Source organism: Phymastichus coffea, unplaced genomic scaffold, assembly GCF_024137745.1.
Source record: "Phymastichus coffea isolate CEN01 unplaced genomic scaffold, Cenicafe_Pcof_1.1 PCOF00039, whole genome shotgun sequence".
NCBI lineage: Eukaryota > Metazoa > Arthropoda > Insecta > Hymenoptera > Eulophidae > Phymastichus > Phymastichus coffea.
Window position 1 is genome coordinate 1057502 of NW_026706850.1, and position 17776 is coordinate 1075277.

The following is a 17776-nucleotide window of genomic DNA, read 5'->3' on the forward strand; positions in this document are numbered from 1 at the left end:
AAACGTCATTTCCACATTGCGCGACTGAGCTCCAACATTTATTGTCCTAACGATGAATTGGACACGCCTAACGTTGATTTACTGGAGTGCTTCCGATAAATCGAGTGATAACGCTCGAGTAAACACGCTGAATCAGTGATATACCCAAATAAATTATCGAAGCCATCCTTCTCCGTCCGTAATCACGTATTTATCAGTCGAAGGATCTAACTACAGGAAGGAAAGTTGAATACGCTAACTCGACGCATATCCCGCGGTGAAAAAATGGACAAATGAATAAGCATAAAGGGAAACGTACACGCGCGTCCAAACGGAAAAAAAAAATTACAAACTCACCGGTATCCATGGCAACGAGCGTAAGCACGTATTCAGCGAGCAGTTCGCGATCCAAGGGTCTGAGCAGGAAAATCTCTCCTGTGCTGGCATTGATGCGGAACAAGTCGGTGTCACCCTCCTTCAGGAAGTAACGCACCTGATCGTTGTAAGGCGGCGTGTCCGCGTCGTACGCTTTGACCTGCGGAGAACAGAGCAAACGCGCGGCCGGCGGTGATCAAGTCTGCTTCGGCTTCGGGAGCCTTCCCGTCAGAGCCAGAATCCAGAGAACGCAGCGCGCGCGGTTATCGCATCTTACCTGCATGACGAATCCGGAATTCGGGGGTACCATGTTCTCCATGACGTTGGCGACGTACGGCGAGTCCAGAAAGACCGGCGCGTTGTCGTTGATATCGAGCACAGCGATGATAACTTCGGCGTTATCGAGCCTCGACTCTTGCTGCGGCTGTAAATCTCTGGCGCAGTCCTCGGCCCGCACCTGCAGCCTGTAGCGCGCCTTCCTCTCGAAATTCAAGTTCTTGGCCACGCGTATGACGCCGGTGTCCTCGCTTATCGCGAAGTCCCGGTTGTCGTCGCCGGCGCTGATGCTGTAGCGCACGCGGCCGTTCGCACCCTCGTCAAGGTCGCTCGCCGAGACCTGCAATTTTCCGTTTTCGGCCGGTTCAATTGAATCGCGAAAACGACGGGGCGCCGCCGCGCGCGCGCAGGCGCAGCGTGCAATTATCGCATTGGGCGCTGCGCCGCGCGTGATATACGGCCCGCCAATTTCCACTGACCTGCAGCACACTCGCGCCGATGCTCGCGTTCTCCGCCACGCTGGCCGAGTACTGCTTCTGATCGAAGATCGGCGAGTTGTCGTTCTCGTCGAGCACCAGCACGTTCACCGTCTGCGTGGCCGTGTTCGGCGCCTCGCCGCGGTCCCTCGCCTGGATCCTCAGGCTGTAGTTCGCCTTGAGCTCGCGGTCCAAGGGCCGCGCCACGCGCAGCACGCCGTCCACGCTGCCCAGGCTGAACGGCGCGTCCCGGCCGTCCAGCGTGTACTCGACGTGGCCGTTGCGCCCCTCGTCGCGGTCGACCGCCTTCACCACCATGACCACGGCGTTCGTGGACGCGCCCTCGGGCACGCTCGCCTCGCTCGCCGAGACGAATTCCGGCCACTGGTCGTTCGCGTCCAGCAGGTTGATGGTCATCTGCGGGCACGCGCGCTCGGTCGGTCAGCAGTCGTCCACGCGCGAGTCCGATCGCGACGCAGCGCCCGCCGAGTGCTCGCAAGTGCTCGTTTGCCTGCGCCGCGGAGGGACGCGGCTCTGCTCTCTCGCTCGGAAGAGCACCGCTCCTCGTTCTCTCACGACCACCGGCGCGTCGCCGCGTCGCCGCGCCGTCGCGCTCAACCGCCCGCGGTGCGCGCTATCATTACGGAGAAAAGTCGAAACGCAAGTGCGGCCGCTCGTAGTTGTCGTTCAGCGCGAGCGAATGGGCGCGAGGACGGACGAAAGTTTTGCAAACCTGAATAGTCGTAGTCAAAGTTTTGGCAGCGGCTAGCCTGGGGCTGTCGGCGGCTTGCAACAGCAAATTATAACTGGCCTTCGCTTCCCTATCGAGCGTGCGTCTGGTGTACAACGTGCCATTATCGTCGATCCCGAAATCCTCGTTCTCGTCGCCGCTCGCGATCGAGTAGGCCACCAAGCCATTGTACCCCGAGTCCAAGTCTTGCGCCCTGGTGGTCGTGACGATGGTGCCGACGCTCGCGTTCTCCGCGAGGTCGAGCGTGCGTGCGCCGGACTCGAAAATCGGCGCATTGTCGTTCAAGTCGACGACGTTGCAGTAAACCGTGACCGTCGAGGACAGCGACGGCAGCCCGCTGTCGGTCGCCTGCACCACGAGGATGTAATGCTGCACCTGCAAAGCAACAGCGGCTCACAATGGATTGTTATCGGCGAGAGCGCGCGCACGCGCAAATTACACATCGGCGGCAGCGCGAGAAAGCGCTTCGCGCCTAATGACAACCTTGCGAGCCAATTAGTCGGGGATGCATATCCATCAAATGGCCTGACAAACTATCAGTGATTAGATAATCCAATAAATATCGGGGCCAACGCACACGTACAATTTCTAATATCTAAAATGTCGATCGCACTACCCGAAATAACAGACTCTCTCCGGCGTAAATTCCCAATGAATCATTCGCAAGGAAAGAGAGCGAGCTGCAGTCTCTCTCTCTCTCTCTCTCTCTCTCTCTCTCTCGCGGAGCAGACGTCACGTCCGAATCAATAAATTAACTGCCAACCCCCCTGCCCGCGCTCCCTCTTTTCGCCCGTTAAAGCAGCTTGGCAAACCTGGCAATCAACCAAAAATGCGCCCGCTGCAGCATAACAACGTGTAATTACAATCTAACGTCCCCCCCCCCCCCCTCTTTTATATGCTCTTCCCCGAAAACATAGAGAATGCATCGCCCAAATGTCTTCTCCGCTCTCTTGATTTGCATGCGCGCGCGCTTTTGCGTTTTCCCGCGCGCGCAAAAAAGGTAGCCGCGCACGCTTACAGTACTAAAAAGCGGAGGCAAGCAGGCCGCTTATTTATTTTCTGCGTTTTCGTCTCTCAGCCCAGCACTGAAATTTCGGAGAGCGCGTGTGCTGCCTTTTTCTTCCTCTCTTTTTTTCGGCGAGGAGTTTTGAGAGGATGTATTTTCGTGCTTGTGTGTGATGCATGGCTTCAAAATTCTCTTTCGCGAAATTTACGCTCGCATCGGCGCATCGAAAGGGAAAGTAAGAGGGAAACAAAAAAAGAAACGAATCGGCTTGCATCGACAACGCGATATATCTACGTAGCGCCGTATGCGTGCGCGACGATTTTTCGCCGAGCGTTAAGAGCGTGAACCTTATCATATCTCTCGTAGAGCGGAAAAGCAGAGCCACGCGCGGCGAAGCGGGAAAACCAGTTGGCGAATTGCATCGATCGAACGCTACCTCGCTCGTCACGCGTTTCGCGAAAAAGCGAATCGCCATCAATTTAATTTCGCGTGCGGCCAAGCGCTCGAGAATACATCGTTTGGTTTGCACTCCCGGAGCCCCCGAAGCACGAGAGAGAGAGAGAGAGAGAGAGAGAGACGCTGGTACATAAACCTACGGGCGCGCACACTCACGGCTCTGTCCGAAGGCCGCGGAGCTTCAAGTATTTAGGCTGATGAGGGGTTCTATAAACGGCTTTCTGCTCTTTTAACCTCTCTCTCTCTCTCTCTCTCTCTCTCTCTCTCTCTCTCTCTCTCTCTCTCTCTCTCTCTCCCGCAGCAGCAGCAGAGCGCAAAACGCCTTCTTTTATTTATATTCTTTCTGCAAGAGAGCCGAGAAAATTGTGCCCCGAGTAAGAGAGAGAGGATTAATTTTCAAACTTGTCGAACGCGCTCGCGCACCTGCAGTCGACTGGCGTTCTTTTTTGCCGCAGACTATGCTATTTGCGACGCTAATTATACCGACTGTTACAATTCTTATCGTGATACGTCTGCGGGGAATGAAGTTTTTCCGTTGTGGCGTGCTATGGTTATAGTGGATGCTCTGCAGATGGCTGAAAGATTGTTTTTTCATCCAAGGACGAATGTTGCAGTTAACCAAACTTTCATTGTTATTAACAATTTCAACATGAATTTGCTTACACTGTAAAATGGATCGACTATTGTTTACATCGTACCGAATAACCGTGTTGTAGGTCAATGCACTCGAATACTCCAATGGAGTTTGCTGGGGTTCGGGTTGGGTCGTTGATTTCGACGAATTTCAATGCACGTCGTTAGTTTGGAAGAATTGTTCGTGGTCACTCGGCGTGCTTGAATTAGTTGATTGCGACGAAAAAACATCGAAACGAATGTCGAAATCGAAAAGAAATGTACACAACGCAGCCAGTCGGCCGAATTTAAATCATTGGCCGGAGCACATAATGAAGATGAGCGTATGCGCCGTGTCGATTATAAATATCCCTTTGGTCGAATTTACGACGCAGCTAATTTGTAAAGTACACGTCTTCGCGCCCGTCGCCGGCTAATGAACGTTAGCTGCGCGCTCTTTCGCGCGCGCGCACACAGCAGAAACGGCACACTTCATCCGCAGCGAGACAACGCAGAGCGAATGTTAATCACTCGCGCGCAAAGAGGCGAGGAGGCGAGTAAACAAAAAAAAAACCTCGGCGTAATTAGCAAAGTACCGCGGCGCGGATGTCACAATCCCGCGAGTGGTTTAATTAAACCATAAATCTACGCGAGCAGAGAGAATAAATAACGCGAACAGATGAGAGAGGGAAAAATTCGGCCGAGAGAGGATTCGTATTTAAAACAAGACGGCGCGCTGGGAAAAACTGAGAATGCCTTTGACGATTAGCTGCACGTCGACCAAACTCTCGTGTTCGTCAAACTTACGAGCTCGTCCTTTACTTCGGGGGAGAGATCCTTCCGGCTACCTAGGAAAATGATAGTTATGCGCTGTTCCTTACATCAATTTTCTCATTTTTTTGTCGTAGCAGCAGCGATGATCGAAAGTGTTCAGTATGATAAGTTTAATGTCGATTTATTTCACTGACCATTGTAACGCGTTAAACAGTAAATTTATTGCAAAACCAAAAGCTATTCTCTTACCCTATTTTCCTAGCCTTTCCATCGCTTATTACCGGGATTGAACGGAGCTAATCTTGTGGGATTTAATGAAATTTGCACTATAGATCAATTCAAGAACTATTCGTTAATGTTCTCCGCGCTGCAAAAATGAAAAGAGAAAAGGACATCTGGCATACTTTCGTCCCACGGTCAATTATCAATGAAACTTCAAAAAAGAAAAAGGGCAGAAGAGACAAACGCTTACATCACTGTCTAGCAAAAATTCTTGCTCTCTCTCTCTCTCTCTCTCTCTCTCTCTCTCTCTCTCTCTCTCTCTCTCTCTCTCTCTTGGCAAAGAGCCGAACGAACACTCGCATCCCAATTTCTCAAGCACAATGTACACGCGGCTATAGGTATATAATATAGTGTCGAGCCAACGAGTATAGCGGATTTCTCCGTCTCGGAAGTTGTCGCGCTGATTTATACGGGCGTGCGCGCACTCCAAGTTTATTGCAAAACTCGCTTCTTTATTTGGACAAGTCAGAATTCAGCGTTACGGTACGGCGATAAACGTCATAATTCAGCAGCGAGTGTCGCTTGTTTATAGCCGGCGCGAGAAAGCAGAAAGCTCTGTTGCCTCACCTGTTCGTAATCGAGGCTGGCAGTGAGCGTGAACACGCCGGTGTTGGGGTTCAGCGAGAACACATCGTTCGCCCAGTCGGATATCAGCGCGTAGCTGATCTGGCTGTTGGGCCCGATGGCGTCGCTGTCCGTCGCCTCGACCTGGCCGATCTTGCTGCCTCGTGCCACGTTCTCCGGCACGTCGAACGAGTAGGCCGTCGCTTGGAATTGCGGCGCGTTGTCGTTCGTGTCGGTCACCTGCGAACAGCAAAAAAAACACAATCAGACTTTGTCGCGTAAGCTCCAATTGGCTTGCGCTCGGCTGGCGGGCAAGAAAACTCGTTCTCGGGGCACGCGCGTCGCGCTTGAAATCGTCATCGATCTCCGGAAACCGTAACAGTTCGCGCGCCCGAAAAGCACTAAACCCAAGTGGTTCCGAGAGCGAGCGCGGCTGATAATTACGCAATCAAGCCAATCTCCACGAAGGCCTGTGTCGCTCAATAAAACCCAACGACGTCGCAACTCTTTCTCTCGTTTTTAGCCGAAAAATCGTTATCGTTAACGCTCTCGCGACCAACTTCGTATATGGTCCTACGCCCAAAAAACTAACGGCTTCGAGTGAAATTATTAAAGCGGGGCGCGTTTTCACGAAAGAAAAAGAAAGCCGATTTATGTATATGCGAGCGACAAAAAGCACATGATTCACGGCAGATAGGCATGTCGACTTAATCTCTCCAAAAACGTAAGAAAGAGACGTTATTAATGAATTCCATTAATACGAATCGGCCTGAGATAAGACGAGCGCAGAAGCCTTTCTTTTTTCTCTCTCTCTATCTCTCTCTCTCTCTCTCTCATCTTCTCTCTGTCTCTCGTTCTCGTTCTCCTTTTAGACAAGTGCAGCGATCCTTCTGGCCAAATTGTTTCGGTTTCGCTGCGATCCACGCGTCTTTATTTTTGAAGATCAGCATTTGTTCCGAAAGCTCGCGCTAATCGATTGCACCTTTTAGTTTGAGCCGATGATCGGTCGACCGGGCGTCGCTTTTTCATCGCGGACAGTCGCGATTTTTTCCCCTTTCTCTCTTTCTTCTTGACCGTCCGAATCGCAACCGTTCGGAGACGTGCTCGGGCGATTGAGAGGACGCACGCGACGACAAGAAGGAAAGGGGGAGGCGAGCGCGGACAATTTCTAAAAGGATCGTAAAAGAGGCAGGCAGTCGCGATGCGTAAAGGCGCGTCGGAAAGGAAGGTGTCGATAAATCCTGCAGACGCGGCGAATCAGTTCCGCGCGAGCTCCCTGAACCGCAAAAGCGAATAGTCATGGGACAAAAGCGCGCGTGCAATAGTCGCCGGCCGCAGCCACGAAAAAGACTGCTAATTAAAACATAAAAATGCCCATAGGCGTGCAGCAAAAAAGCAATTTTATCGGCGGCCGACACCTGCGATGAAAAAGGCACGGCGGTGAGGTACAATAATAATCGTCCGTCTTTGAAGAGCGAAAGAGAGGGGGAGAGGGAAAGAGAGCGGCGTGCTCGGCGACAAAACGCGAGTAGGCGGCGCCGTGCAAGCGTGGCTCGCATGCACACCTCTTTCTCACGACGACGATCCGTCGACGACGGCGACGACGACGACGACAAAGAGAAGCGAGCGAAAGGCCGCGAGCGAGAGAGTGGGGTTGACGGGCAAACTATGATCGGTCTGGCATTCCGACAGCGACTCGGCGGCCGATGAGGGCAGCGAGCGCACCAAGGAATTTCAAACATAAACGTTATAAGGACATGGACGTTTGCGGCAACGTCGACGGGGCTCCCCCTTCGATGTCTGCAGCGCGCTCTTTCCTCGTCTTGGCGGTAATCGTTCCTTGAATGGTCCTTCGATTGCGCCCTCTTCGGGACCAATTTTTACGCGAGCGGTAGCCGTCCGTCGAGCTGCGTCGCGCCACGGCGCACTTTGTCATTTTATACGGCTCCTCCGCGAGCGCAACGCTCGGCAGCGAGCAGTCGACGCCGCTGCGCGTGTCAGCGCTAGCGCATAAATTCAAAGTATTTTATACACGTCGTGAATCAAAGACAACAGCTCCGTTCTCCCGCGCGGGAAGAACAAGCATTTTTAGCAAGTGATTAATATACATCCCCTCCCCCTGCCGCCGCCGCCGCCACCGCCCCTGGACGCAGCGACTAACTCATAACCACGGCGAATCAAAACGCGAGCGGACGACCGGAGGAAAGGCAGTTTTTATAGACCTCATACGGAGAAACATGCACGCGCGCGCGAATACTTTTTTGAAAAAGAAAGTAGCCGTAGAGACGAGCTTGGCCTGCCTCGTTAAAAGCCGGGCTACCTTGCTTCTCGTGCGGGCAATCGTTTATTGGTACGCGGATTTTCGTTGTGAGCGTTGTCGAGGCGACACGGTCAATCATAACTTTTACGAGCGCGGAGGCGCTCGATGCCTGTACGTACACGCACGCACACACACACACACACACGCGCGCGCGCATACATGGATAGGCGCAGGATGGCTCGTACGGCGGGCAGCGCCAGCACGAATAAGAGAAAGGGAGAGTTTTGTCGTTTGTTGGCGCACGGCAATAAAGCAGCGATTTATAATGGCCGAATGATTGGCCGCAACTGCGAGCTGCCTTTTACTCGCTGATTAAGCCTTTTAGCGGCGTTTAGCCGGCGCGAGCGCGCGCGCGCCACACGCGCAACGCGCGCGCCAGAGGCAGAAAACGAACGATTCGACGTGACATCGATAAGAGACGGAGAACGCCCTGTTTGTAAGACACAATTGGGCGCAGATTGCGCCAGGATTTACGAGGCTTGCTTGTCGCTTATTTTTCGCCCCTCGCTCGCGCGCCACTTTGCGCGATAAAAACGAGCGCGCGGATCCGTCGAAATGTATGCGCGTGCGTCTCGGCGCGCTCGTGCCAGCCGAGACAAAGGCTCGAGACGCGAACAGGCCAATTTTTAATTTTCAATTTGCAGAGAGTGCCCGTCACGCCCGTTCGTTACTCTCCCTTCCGAAAGACTCCGCGCGCAGGCCGGCGAACTTCGTAAGTCCGTCAAATGTACGGATAGCCCAAACGTATAGGCCTTTGCGAGAAAAGAAGCGACGTCGCCACAAAGTACACAGCGAGAGAGAGGGGGAGAGCGGACCACTTCCTTATTACCGGAGCCTCGCTATCGGCCCTCCATTACCGTCCGTCTTCGGGAGGTCGCGCGAGAGATCGCAGATAAGCCGAGATGGCTCGAACAAGAGGAGGGAAAATCGGCGAGAGAAGGCGGCGCGACGGGTTATTAGTTAGGGAGAGCGCGCGCGCGGCATTCCCTCCTCGCTGCTTCTTTTCTTTTTCTGCGGCGAGCGAGCGAGCGAGCGAGGGCTTCGAGCCTCGTTGCTCGTGGCTGACTTTATTACGAAGACCGGCCGACAGTTTGGGATCGCGAGCGCGCGCTTTTCCAACTTTTAATTTATCGCGGCCGGCTGCGGCTCGTTGGCGCTCGTTTGCCCGCCGGACTCGCGCTCGCAGCCTCGTCGTTCGGCGACGCGCGCCCCGCTCGATAATCGACGACGATCACTGCGGCGCGTTCCCGTGATTTTCGCGAGCGCGATGCCCGCCTCGGGGAAGGCCAGGGAAAAGCTGCAACCGGCGACTTGCGTCGAGGCCGGCGCTTTATGAATTATGTGCGAAAATTACGCTGTGCAAGCAACGTATCAACCAGTTATGAAAGACTGCAAATATCCCTTATCGATGATATTTTTAATGAATGTAGCTGCCGCCGCCTTCGGGATTACTATGATAACCATTAACCAATACGCGCGCGTACGTATTTAAAATATAAGGTGCCGATGTACGAGGATTATAGACGATTACGCGCGAGCCTGACATTTTTCTTTTCTGCTTTGCGCAACGCCAGTGGCATTGCTGCATTTATCACTTTTGCGCAATGCCCGGCGCTAGAATTTATGTGTTGCCGGCAGCTCGTTTGAAAAAAATCGATCGCCTTTTTTTTCATCCACGACAGATCGGCCGAGCTACTTTACTTACGCGCATAATGAGATTACGAGTTATCATCGCGGACACGCGCCGTGGCGCCCCTTGCGAAATCCTGAAATATTAGCTGGCTCGAGATCCAGGCACGTCGACGCGCGGAAAAACGGCGCGACTATATCAGGGCAGCGAAATCGCGATCGCGCGCGGCATCGTCGTAGCAATGCGACGCGGCGAAGGAAAGAATAATGAAAAAAGGGAGAGCCACGACGAAGAATGGCTTGAGGCCATCATACCAGAGCACGGCACACGAGCTCCTACGTACACTAGCGCGCGCGCGCTCGTGTGTGTGTGTGTGTGTGTGTGTGTGTGTGTATGTGTGTGAAAACACGCTGCGGACGGCAAGCAACAACTCGCGCGGCGCGCTCGGGGTAAAAATGCAAAAACGTGCGCCCGAGGGGCTGCCTCTCTGGGAGATAGAGAGGAAAAATGCGCTTCACGAGGAGAGCGCGGCCAATTAAAAATAATAATCACGAAAGGCGCGCGCGAGTCGAGTTTTAGCTGCTAGCGGAGAGCCGAGTGGGCAACAATCATCCGCTAACAGTAAACGGACCTTTTGCCCCGCTCCGCGGCCCGGCAATCGATTAAAACGCTCATAGACAAATCGCCGGGCGATCGCCTCCGTATCTGGCCTTTTTCCGGCCGGTCAGCTCGCTCGTTTCTCATGGCTCTCGTGGGCCCGTCGCGGCGTCGCCGAAAATACGGCGCTGGCTCGGTTCGCACCGGCGAAGAACTGACGCGCGCGATGTCGCGGCGGCGGCGGCGGCATCGGCGGCGGCTAATGACCCGCATATCGTTCTCTGGCGCGCGAGAGCCAACGAACGGACGCGTGCGTGCACGTGTACGAATGGTATAGGTAAGGTAGCCGGCAATAGAATGTAATATACTCACGGCAATGGCAAGCGTGACGTCGGTCTGCTGGAGTCCATCGTCGGCACGAACACTCAGGATGTAATTCTGCTTGGTCTCGCGATCGAGAGACTCGCCGAGGCGCAGCTGACCCGTTACCGAGTCCAGCCTGAACGGACTCGACAATCTGCAACATAGAGCGGCTTTTCGTAAAAGTTGCACGCCTCAAAACCGGAAGACTTCTCCGCCTTATCGATAGATGCGCGTCTGTGTTTTTATTTTATCTCTCGCGCTATTTGCATATCGCTGTTCTATCGCGTGCGCGCGAGGGGTTGTTATGTCTTTCTTTCTTTCTTTCCTGCCTCTTTTTCTTTCTGTTGCTTCTTCGCTAAATGCAGATTGGCCGATTTCTCAGAAACCAACTCGATTCGCGAATCGTTATGATCGTACGCGATATCTATTAAGGCATCGTTTCCATTCAATCCGACAATAATCCTTGGGGTATAAATTTCCTCTTCATAAATGTCATCGAGCCGTGCGGCTGTTAAATACCCCCGAGAGATACAAATTCGCGAGCCAAATGAAAAGGAAGAAAGAAAAAAGAAGCACAGCGATGATTTTTTACGAGCCAGGTATAAATAACAATATGAAAAGTACTCGCTGATCATTATGAAAGCATAAAGCATCCTGCCTCTTTCTCTCGTTTCATCGAATCAATGCGGCGCTTTCTCGGTCCGCGTCGAGCGCACGCGTGAGATAATTGAGCGTAAAATTACACGATGCACGTAGGTGTGGGGCGCTGCGCGAAGCTGACTCTCCACTGAAATTCACGGCGCAAAGCGCGCGCGCGCGCGACAACAATGTGCGCAAAACAACTGGCTACGGGCAGACTGGTTTGTCGCTCGGCCGCGTAATATCGCGATAACGAGTGGACCTCGCGCGAACGGCAGCGCGCCATTTCCGATGGGCAATCGCCCACTGTCGGCCTCGCGATCTCGCCTCGGCGCACCGAATTCTTTGATTATGTCGGCCGGTAAGCAATGACCCGACGACTCGTCCGCGGCCGAGGTAACCTTTTCCTCACCTGCTGCTTTCGACGTGGTCTTCCTCGTCGTTGGACAGACTCTTGCTTGGCGGCACGATGCTGTACTTGAGCGTGCCGATGCTGTCGGGATCGTGCGCCTTGAGCATCGCCACGATCGTATTCGCTGGTGCGTCTTCGGAGATCTCGAATCTCCAGGGTCCCGAGCCCCAACTCGGCGCCACGTCATTTTTGTCCAGCACGTTCACGCGAACCTGCAGTGCAAAATCGTTAAAATTAGCTTGTTTTCAAACGTCAACAATTTATTTGTTTTTCTTTCTCGTTCAATTAAGTGCGCGCACACGAGTATAATCGTTGCGGATGCTCTCGGCAATAAAATTTTGAGCGTCGATATACTCCTTTACACATGGCACTTAAGAGTCTCAGCGGCGCGCCGAAAATCCCGAAAAACACGCATACAAAGCATAAAAACTCGATGCTATATTTCTGGCAGCGATATCTATCCCTCGGCACTAAATAAAAATTCCGATGAGCCTTTAAAAACCAGCGTGACTCCTTTTCTCCTCGTCTATTACGATCGCCATTGTTTTTTCTAAGTGAACTTGTCCAGCGACGATAGTTCACACCGCAATATCTCAATGATCCTTTGCAGCTAAATCACAGAAACGCACAAGATCGAAAGAAGAGAGATAAAGAGAAGGGGTAAGAGCGGAGACGACGAGTAATCGTCGACGATCTCACCTAAATAATGTGCTTTTAGGCAGAGAGACAAGGAGAGAGAGCCGCTGCTTCGTTTTATCTTAGAGTGTACACTGCCGATCAAAAGGACCCATAAGTCTTTTAAATGCCTCTCTCTCTCCCACGAATGATTTTAAAACTGAATTATAAATCGCTTCTTCCTTTTTATCTTTTTAAAGACCACCATCACACTTATGTACTCATTCCTCAATAGCTTATATATATGCGTACACTCGACTCCGCTTATCTGCGACGAGAAGGACGCATTCTTCAAGACGCTCGTTGGAATATTTATTTTCGATTTGTTAGTATACGAGAGTGTCGCTGCTGCTGGACAAATAATAAAAACTTTTCATCGGTATTGTATTGAGCGCGTGATCGCAGCGTTCTCATTGTTATCTTTGTAGCGCACGGAGAGAGACAGACTATATATAATATCGAGGCTGGAAACAAAACGAAAGCCGAGCGCGACGGATAGAAGTAGTAGTAGTAGTAGTCGTTGTTGTGTGTGTACGTGCATGACCCAAAGAAAATCCCCCGCTGGGCGATTTCTCTCTTTCTTTATTCGCGATACTATCTGCAGAGAACCACCTCCGGGAGGTTTTATTTGGTCCTTTTCTCGCTGCCCGCTTCTTTTTAAATAGTCCCCGCGAGAGAGAGAGAGACAACGCAGTCCAAACTCTCTTAGCGAGATGTCAAAGCGCCGGCGATGATGCTGGCAAATTGAATTGTTGCGCGAGACGCCGCTATCGGATGAAGAAGCAAGTGGCGACTGGAGCCCCGTCGTAGCCGACTAATTGACTTTGCTCGTACAGGCTAGCCCCGTCTCATACCGAAATAGACAGCTTTGTTTTCGGCTATATCGATCAATTAAGCCAAACGAATGGGTAACTGCTTGATTACAGTTGTCTCTGTCAAATTAGAGTCGTTAATTTACCTGGACCGCCAAACAAAGCGCTTGCGTGCGCGCGAATCATTCGTCGCGGAATGAAGCCATTTTCATATCAAAGAAATTAATCTCGAAAGAGCACGCAATTGGCGAGAGCTAAGCAGCGGCAGCAGTGGTTTAACAAGCCCTTCAAAAGAAGAAGAAGAAGAAGGAGGAGGAAGAGGACGGGGAGGAGGAGATTGAATCGGCCGTGACATCTTCTCGCCCTTCCAATAGCCTTTTTTTTTCGTCCTCGTTACTTTCCCTCTCGCGAGAGGGGCGGCATCTGCTTTATTATCGCGGCACGCATCTCGCGCGACCTTTTCGCCCGTACAATTCTTTTTTTGCGCATCTCGCGACGGACACTTTCTCGCGGCGGATAGGCCATTGTGTGTTATTGTTGGCGCGCGAAAGTGAAAGGAAATCTTTGTGCCGTGCCCCTTTCGCAATGGCTGCGGTGTAGGTGCCGAGACAAATTATTGCCGGATCGGCAAAAGCCAGTTTCGCTCGCGCGTGTCCACCCCGAGCTTGTATATGACGTGTCCCGACGGCGGCGGCCTAGGCAGGATCGCACAGAGTGAAATCGAGCCGCAGCCATGCGGGACGGCCGCCGCCGCCGCCGCCGCCACCGTCGTCGTCGAATGGTGCCCGCGCGCTGCTCGGCTCCCGTGGAGCGGCCGATAACGAGCCCCTCGGTCCGCCGATAAACGCGCGCACCTCGTCGCGCAGCCGTCGCAGGGGCTCGATCGATCTGGCGTCTTCTCGCGCCCGACAGCTATTGCGAGTATCGCAGCCGTGCCGCGGCCCGATCGGATCTCCCTCTCCCCCGAAGGCCCGAAACAACAATGCGAGAGCCGCGAGAAATTGAGAAATCGTAGGCGCATACCGGCGAGCCTTGCGGGAACGGGCTCCGCGTCCGAGGCAGGCTCGAAGCAGCGCCCGATTAATTGCGAGACGCGGCGCGCTCTCGGGCTTGACGACAATAACCGACGCAGTAGCTGCGCAACGCCACGGAGAAAAGGAAAACGCGCCGGAGAGGTATCGGTTCGCGAAGCCGTACAGCGGCGCACCGAGACTTTCTCCCCGCGTATCGGTGGCCACGTCGGCGGTTGGCGTTCGGTCGCGCGCGCACTTACGTGCACGGCCTGCTGCACCCTCGATCCTATTCTCGTTGGCTCATTGACACGGATACCTCTTCGGCTCTCCGGCAGATCGTTTTATTTTTGGCATCGCCGCGGGGAAGCTGTACGACGGGAGCCGAGCGCAGCGGCGGCAACGCTCGACCAGAGAAATCGATGCGCAGCGAAGTGGCGCATTTCGATGCTCGATTGTTGCACGCTACAGCGCACTTCGGAGCGACCTGCGACCAGAGACAGGGTTAAGAATGTGTCCTCCTTTTCTTTGGGCTTTTGCCTTTGCTCGGCGGGACGTCAAGCTAATGGGATTCGTCGTTAAGTTTATTTTCGCCTTGTATGTAACAATTAGCTAGACCAAGTTAAATTCTTGGACGCTACAAACGCTTCTCAATAGTAGCGTAAGAACCTATTCCTATAATTATGCCTGTACCGCGACAGCCGCGGCCCTTATAGAGCGCGCGAACCTGAACTTGCGCAGTATGCGAGCGCGGACATCTCGATTCCAAAAAGAGAAACCAAGACGAATTAGAGGCGAAACTATCACAGTTTGACAATATGGTTTGATGTCTGGCAAGGCAGCGATCGCCGACACCGGAACGACCATCGTCGGCGCGAAGCTACGAAAAGCATGACGGACGCGCGTTAAAGCGTGCATCCTCGCGCGTCGTAACTAGGCGCGCGTGCATCCACGCGATAGGCAGTTTAGATGATTTACAGCGATTTCATAAAAGACCGATGCGGGCAGCTAAGTGGCCGTGTAAGCTGATAAAGGCTTAATTGAATCAAAAGAATGGACAATGTGCTGCGCGCGGCATTACACAAACACGCGAGCTACAGCAGTTGGCTGAAGCTCGGTAGAACAGAGTTACGTGGCGAGCGAGTAGCCGCACAGAGACTTCACGATGTTATCTCGGCAATTATCTGATGGCGCAGAGCAATATAACATAAGTACAATCGCGCCAAGCTAGCAATGAAGACGAGAGAGAGAGAGAGAGACGACTCGTTTTGCTGGCCGCCTTAACTTTATACGCAGGCGGAATGTCGCGAGTGCGTGCGTACTTTTTTTCCTCCTTTCGGGTGTCGTTGTGTAAGACTTAAAAATCTTATTTAGTCAATCTAAAGGCGCAAGCGTGTGAAACCTTTGACATCCCGTGGGAATTTTCGGCTGAGGAGGGATGCTGCCTCTGGGGGTGGGAGATTGATGGTGGCTTTTGATTGTGGCGATTGATGATGAGCTCTGTGAAGTTTACATGGTGCATAGCGTACAAATGATTTTTATTTCGAAAACTTAGTACAGCCTAAGATATGCTGTAATGAAATTTTAACTTGATCTCTTGACGCTCGATGGTCAATTCCAAAGAGAAAAGTAGATTTTGTTTTTACGTATTGACATATTAAACATTCTCAAACGAAGTTGAAGAGTTATCCGAATGTACCTGCAAAAATGTGTGGCCACTTGGTTGAAAATTAAACTCGAAAAGACGTTTGCATAGTAAACGTGAGTTTGCATTCACTGTGAAAGATTAATCGATTCGCGTTAAATATTGATGTAAGACAAAGTTCTTAAGCCGCGAAAATTGAAAAGATGAACATTTACTAAAAGACTCGGAAGAAGAAGTAAAAGTGCATGATTTTTTGTTGAATTGAAATTTTAAGTTGATGTTTCGCTGGCAGATGGTCAATTTCGAAGTATCACTTTCCAAAAACAAAAATTACCTTTGCTGCCACTTATTCAAGCAAACTAGCACTTTGCTTACGTCGATCGCACGCATTCCTCTCATTGATCCAATGGCAATTTGTATAGTTACAATCAATAATTTCAAATCGCAATCGTAAAACCAATGAAAGTCGCTGGAAGAAGGCCCTCCGAAGGAAAAGAGGAATAAAAGCGGGAGCGGAGTAGCGAAGAAGCAAGGAATCAGGGATGCAATGGGAAGAAGCTCGGGCATCTTAAATCGCATTTAACTCGACTAACTAGCAATAAGCTACTCCACCCAGCGGCTCTCGGGCAATTCCTGCCCTTCGCTCGACTTTATACGCGACAGGATGCGTCCTGCTGCAGCAGCAATGTACGCGTAGGATATTATGTTATGCGCGCAAGGTATACCCGCAAGACCGCAAGAGAGAGAGAGAGAGAGAGAGAGAGAGAGAGAGAGAGAGAGAGAGAGAGAGAGAGAGAGAGAGAGAGAGGACGGATCGGATGTCCTTTTTTTCCAGCTCGAGGATGTGTCGCCGCGGCTTCTCCCTTTTCCCGTGCCTTCAAAGACGGAGAGAAAGAGAGCGGGATCGGATCGCGCTGCTGCTGTTGCTCCCCGGAGGAAATTGGAAAATGCAGTGCCGCTGATCGATGGCATTTCTCTCTCTCTCTCTCTCTCTCTCTCTCTGAAATAAAAGACGACTGGACTGGCGGTTGAGAGAGAGAGAGAGAGAAAAGATCGTATCGTGATTGGAGGATTGTGTCGAGTTTTGAGAGATGTGCGCACCGGGATGAGTGAATGGCTATAAGCTTTTAAGGGCTGATGGGTTAGTTTTTCGTTTGGTATGTATATCCCTTTAAGATCGCCGCGGTCGTTAAGGACGTATGGGTGACACTAAAATTGTGGGGTATTCTCTTTCATCGGTATGCCGGTAAATTCTAGTATAGCGTGAAATTTTTCTTTCTCCTTCTTCTCCCGCGCCTACGTCTCTCTTTTTTCTGTGCTGCCACGGCTTGTATACATTCTCTCCGTCTCTCAGCTGGCTTGATTATCGGAGATAAGATGTTTTTTATTACGTGCGAGCTTCGCGTTTACGCTTTCATATTTGCTATTGATAGCCGCTCGGGAGGTTTTCTCACGTGCGCCGCACGCCTGGCTAACGCCGCATTGTGCAATTGCCGCAAACGCGCGCGCACATGAAAATTTCAAGCTCTGATCGATCGCGCGTCACGGCAAACTCTACGCGTGTCCCGATAAAAGCGAACGGGCGCGCGGCGCCTTGACAACGCACCGAAACGCACGCGCACGTAACGTGTCGCGATACGAAAGCGAAGAGCGGCTGCTCTCGGCCTGCGAATCGCGAAAAGCCTCACTCGAGTGCGGCTCGAGAGCCGGAACTCGGGTGAATACGTTCTGTTTGGCTTAATCGGCGCCACGCGCCTGTCCGACAGCCTTATGTAACGTGGTGCTCGGCGCTCGGCATATTTCACATTCCATAATTTTCGCCGACAAGCGCCGGCCGCGTTTATAGAAAGTCATCGCGGTAACTGATCGCGCGCACGTGGGCTTGCGTTAATTGCCGATAAAACGGCTCAATCCCGGCGCTCTGTGGGGTTTGTTTTAGACGCCGAGTTAATGAAATGTTAGAGCGATCGATGACGGTTAATTAGCTTTATATAGATAGTCGATGGACGTCGGAGACTGGTTTAGGAGTGCTGCGTCCTTTTTTGCAGTGTGTGAAAGAGCAGGAAGACGAAGCGTAAAAGTGATTTGATTCGCGCGTCGATGCCTGAAATTGGAAAACAGC

General features: G+C 52.2%; 1 protein-coding gene across 1 annotated transcript in view; it reads right to left on the reverse strand.

The window, feature by feature from the left end:
* LOC131664029 (cadherin-related tumor suppressor) overlaps positions 1-17776 on the reverse strand; it is a 75258-nt gene that overhangs the window by 18019 nt on the left and 39463 nt on the right. The window contains exons 2-8 of the mRNA XM_058934865.1: positions 11549-11724; positions 10471-10606; positions 5555-5791; positions 1840-2232; positions 1110-1523; positions 632-970; positions 337-514 (exon numbers count right to left, since the gene is read on the reverse strand). Coding sequence (XP_058790848.1) covers positions 337-514; positions 632-970; positions 1110-1523; positions 1840-2232; positions 5555-5791; positions 10471-10606; positions 11549-11724 — 1873 coding nt within the window. The remainder of the gene's footprint in view (positions 1-336; positions 515-631; positions 971-1109; positions 1524-1839; positions 2233-5554; positions 5792-10470; positions 10607-11548; positions 11725-17776) is intronic.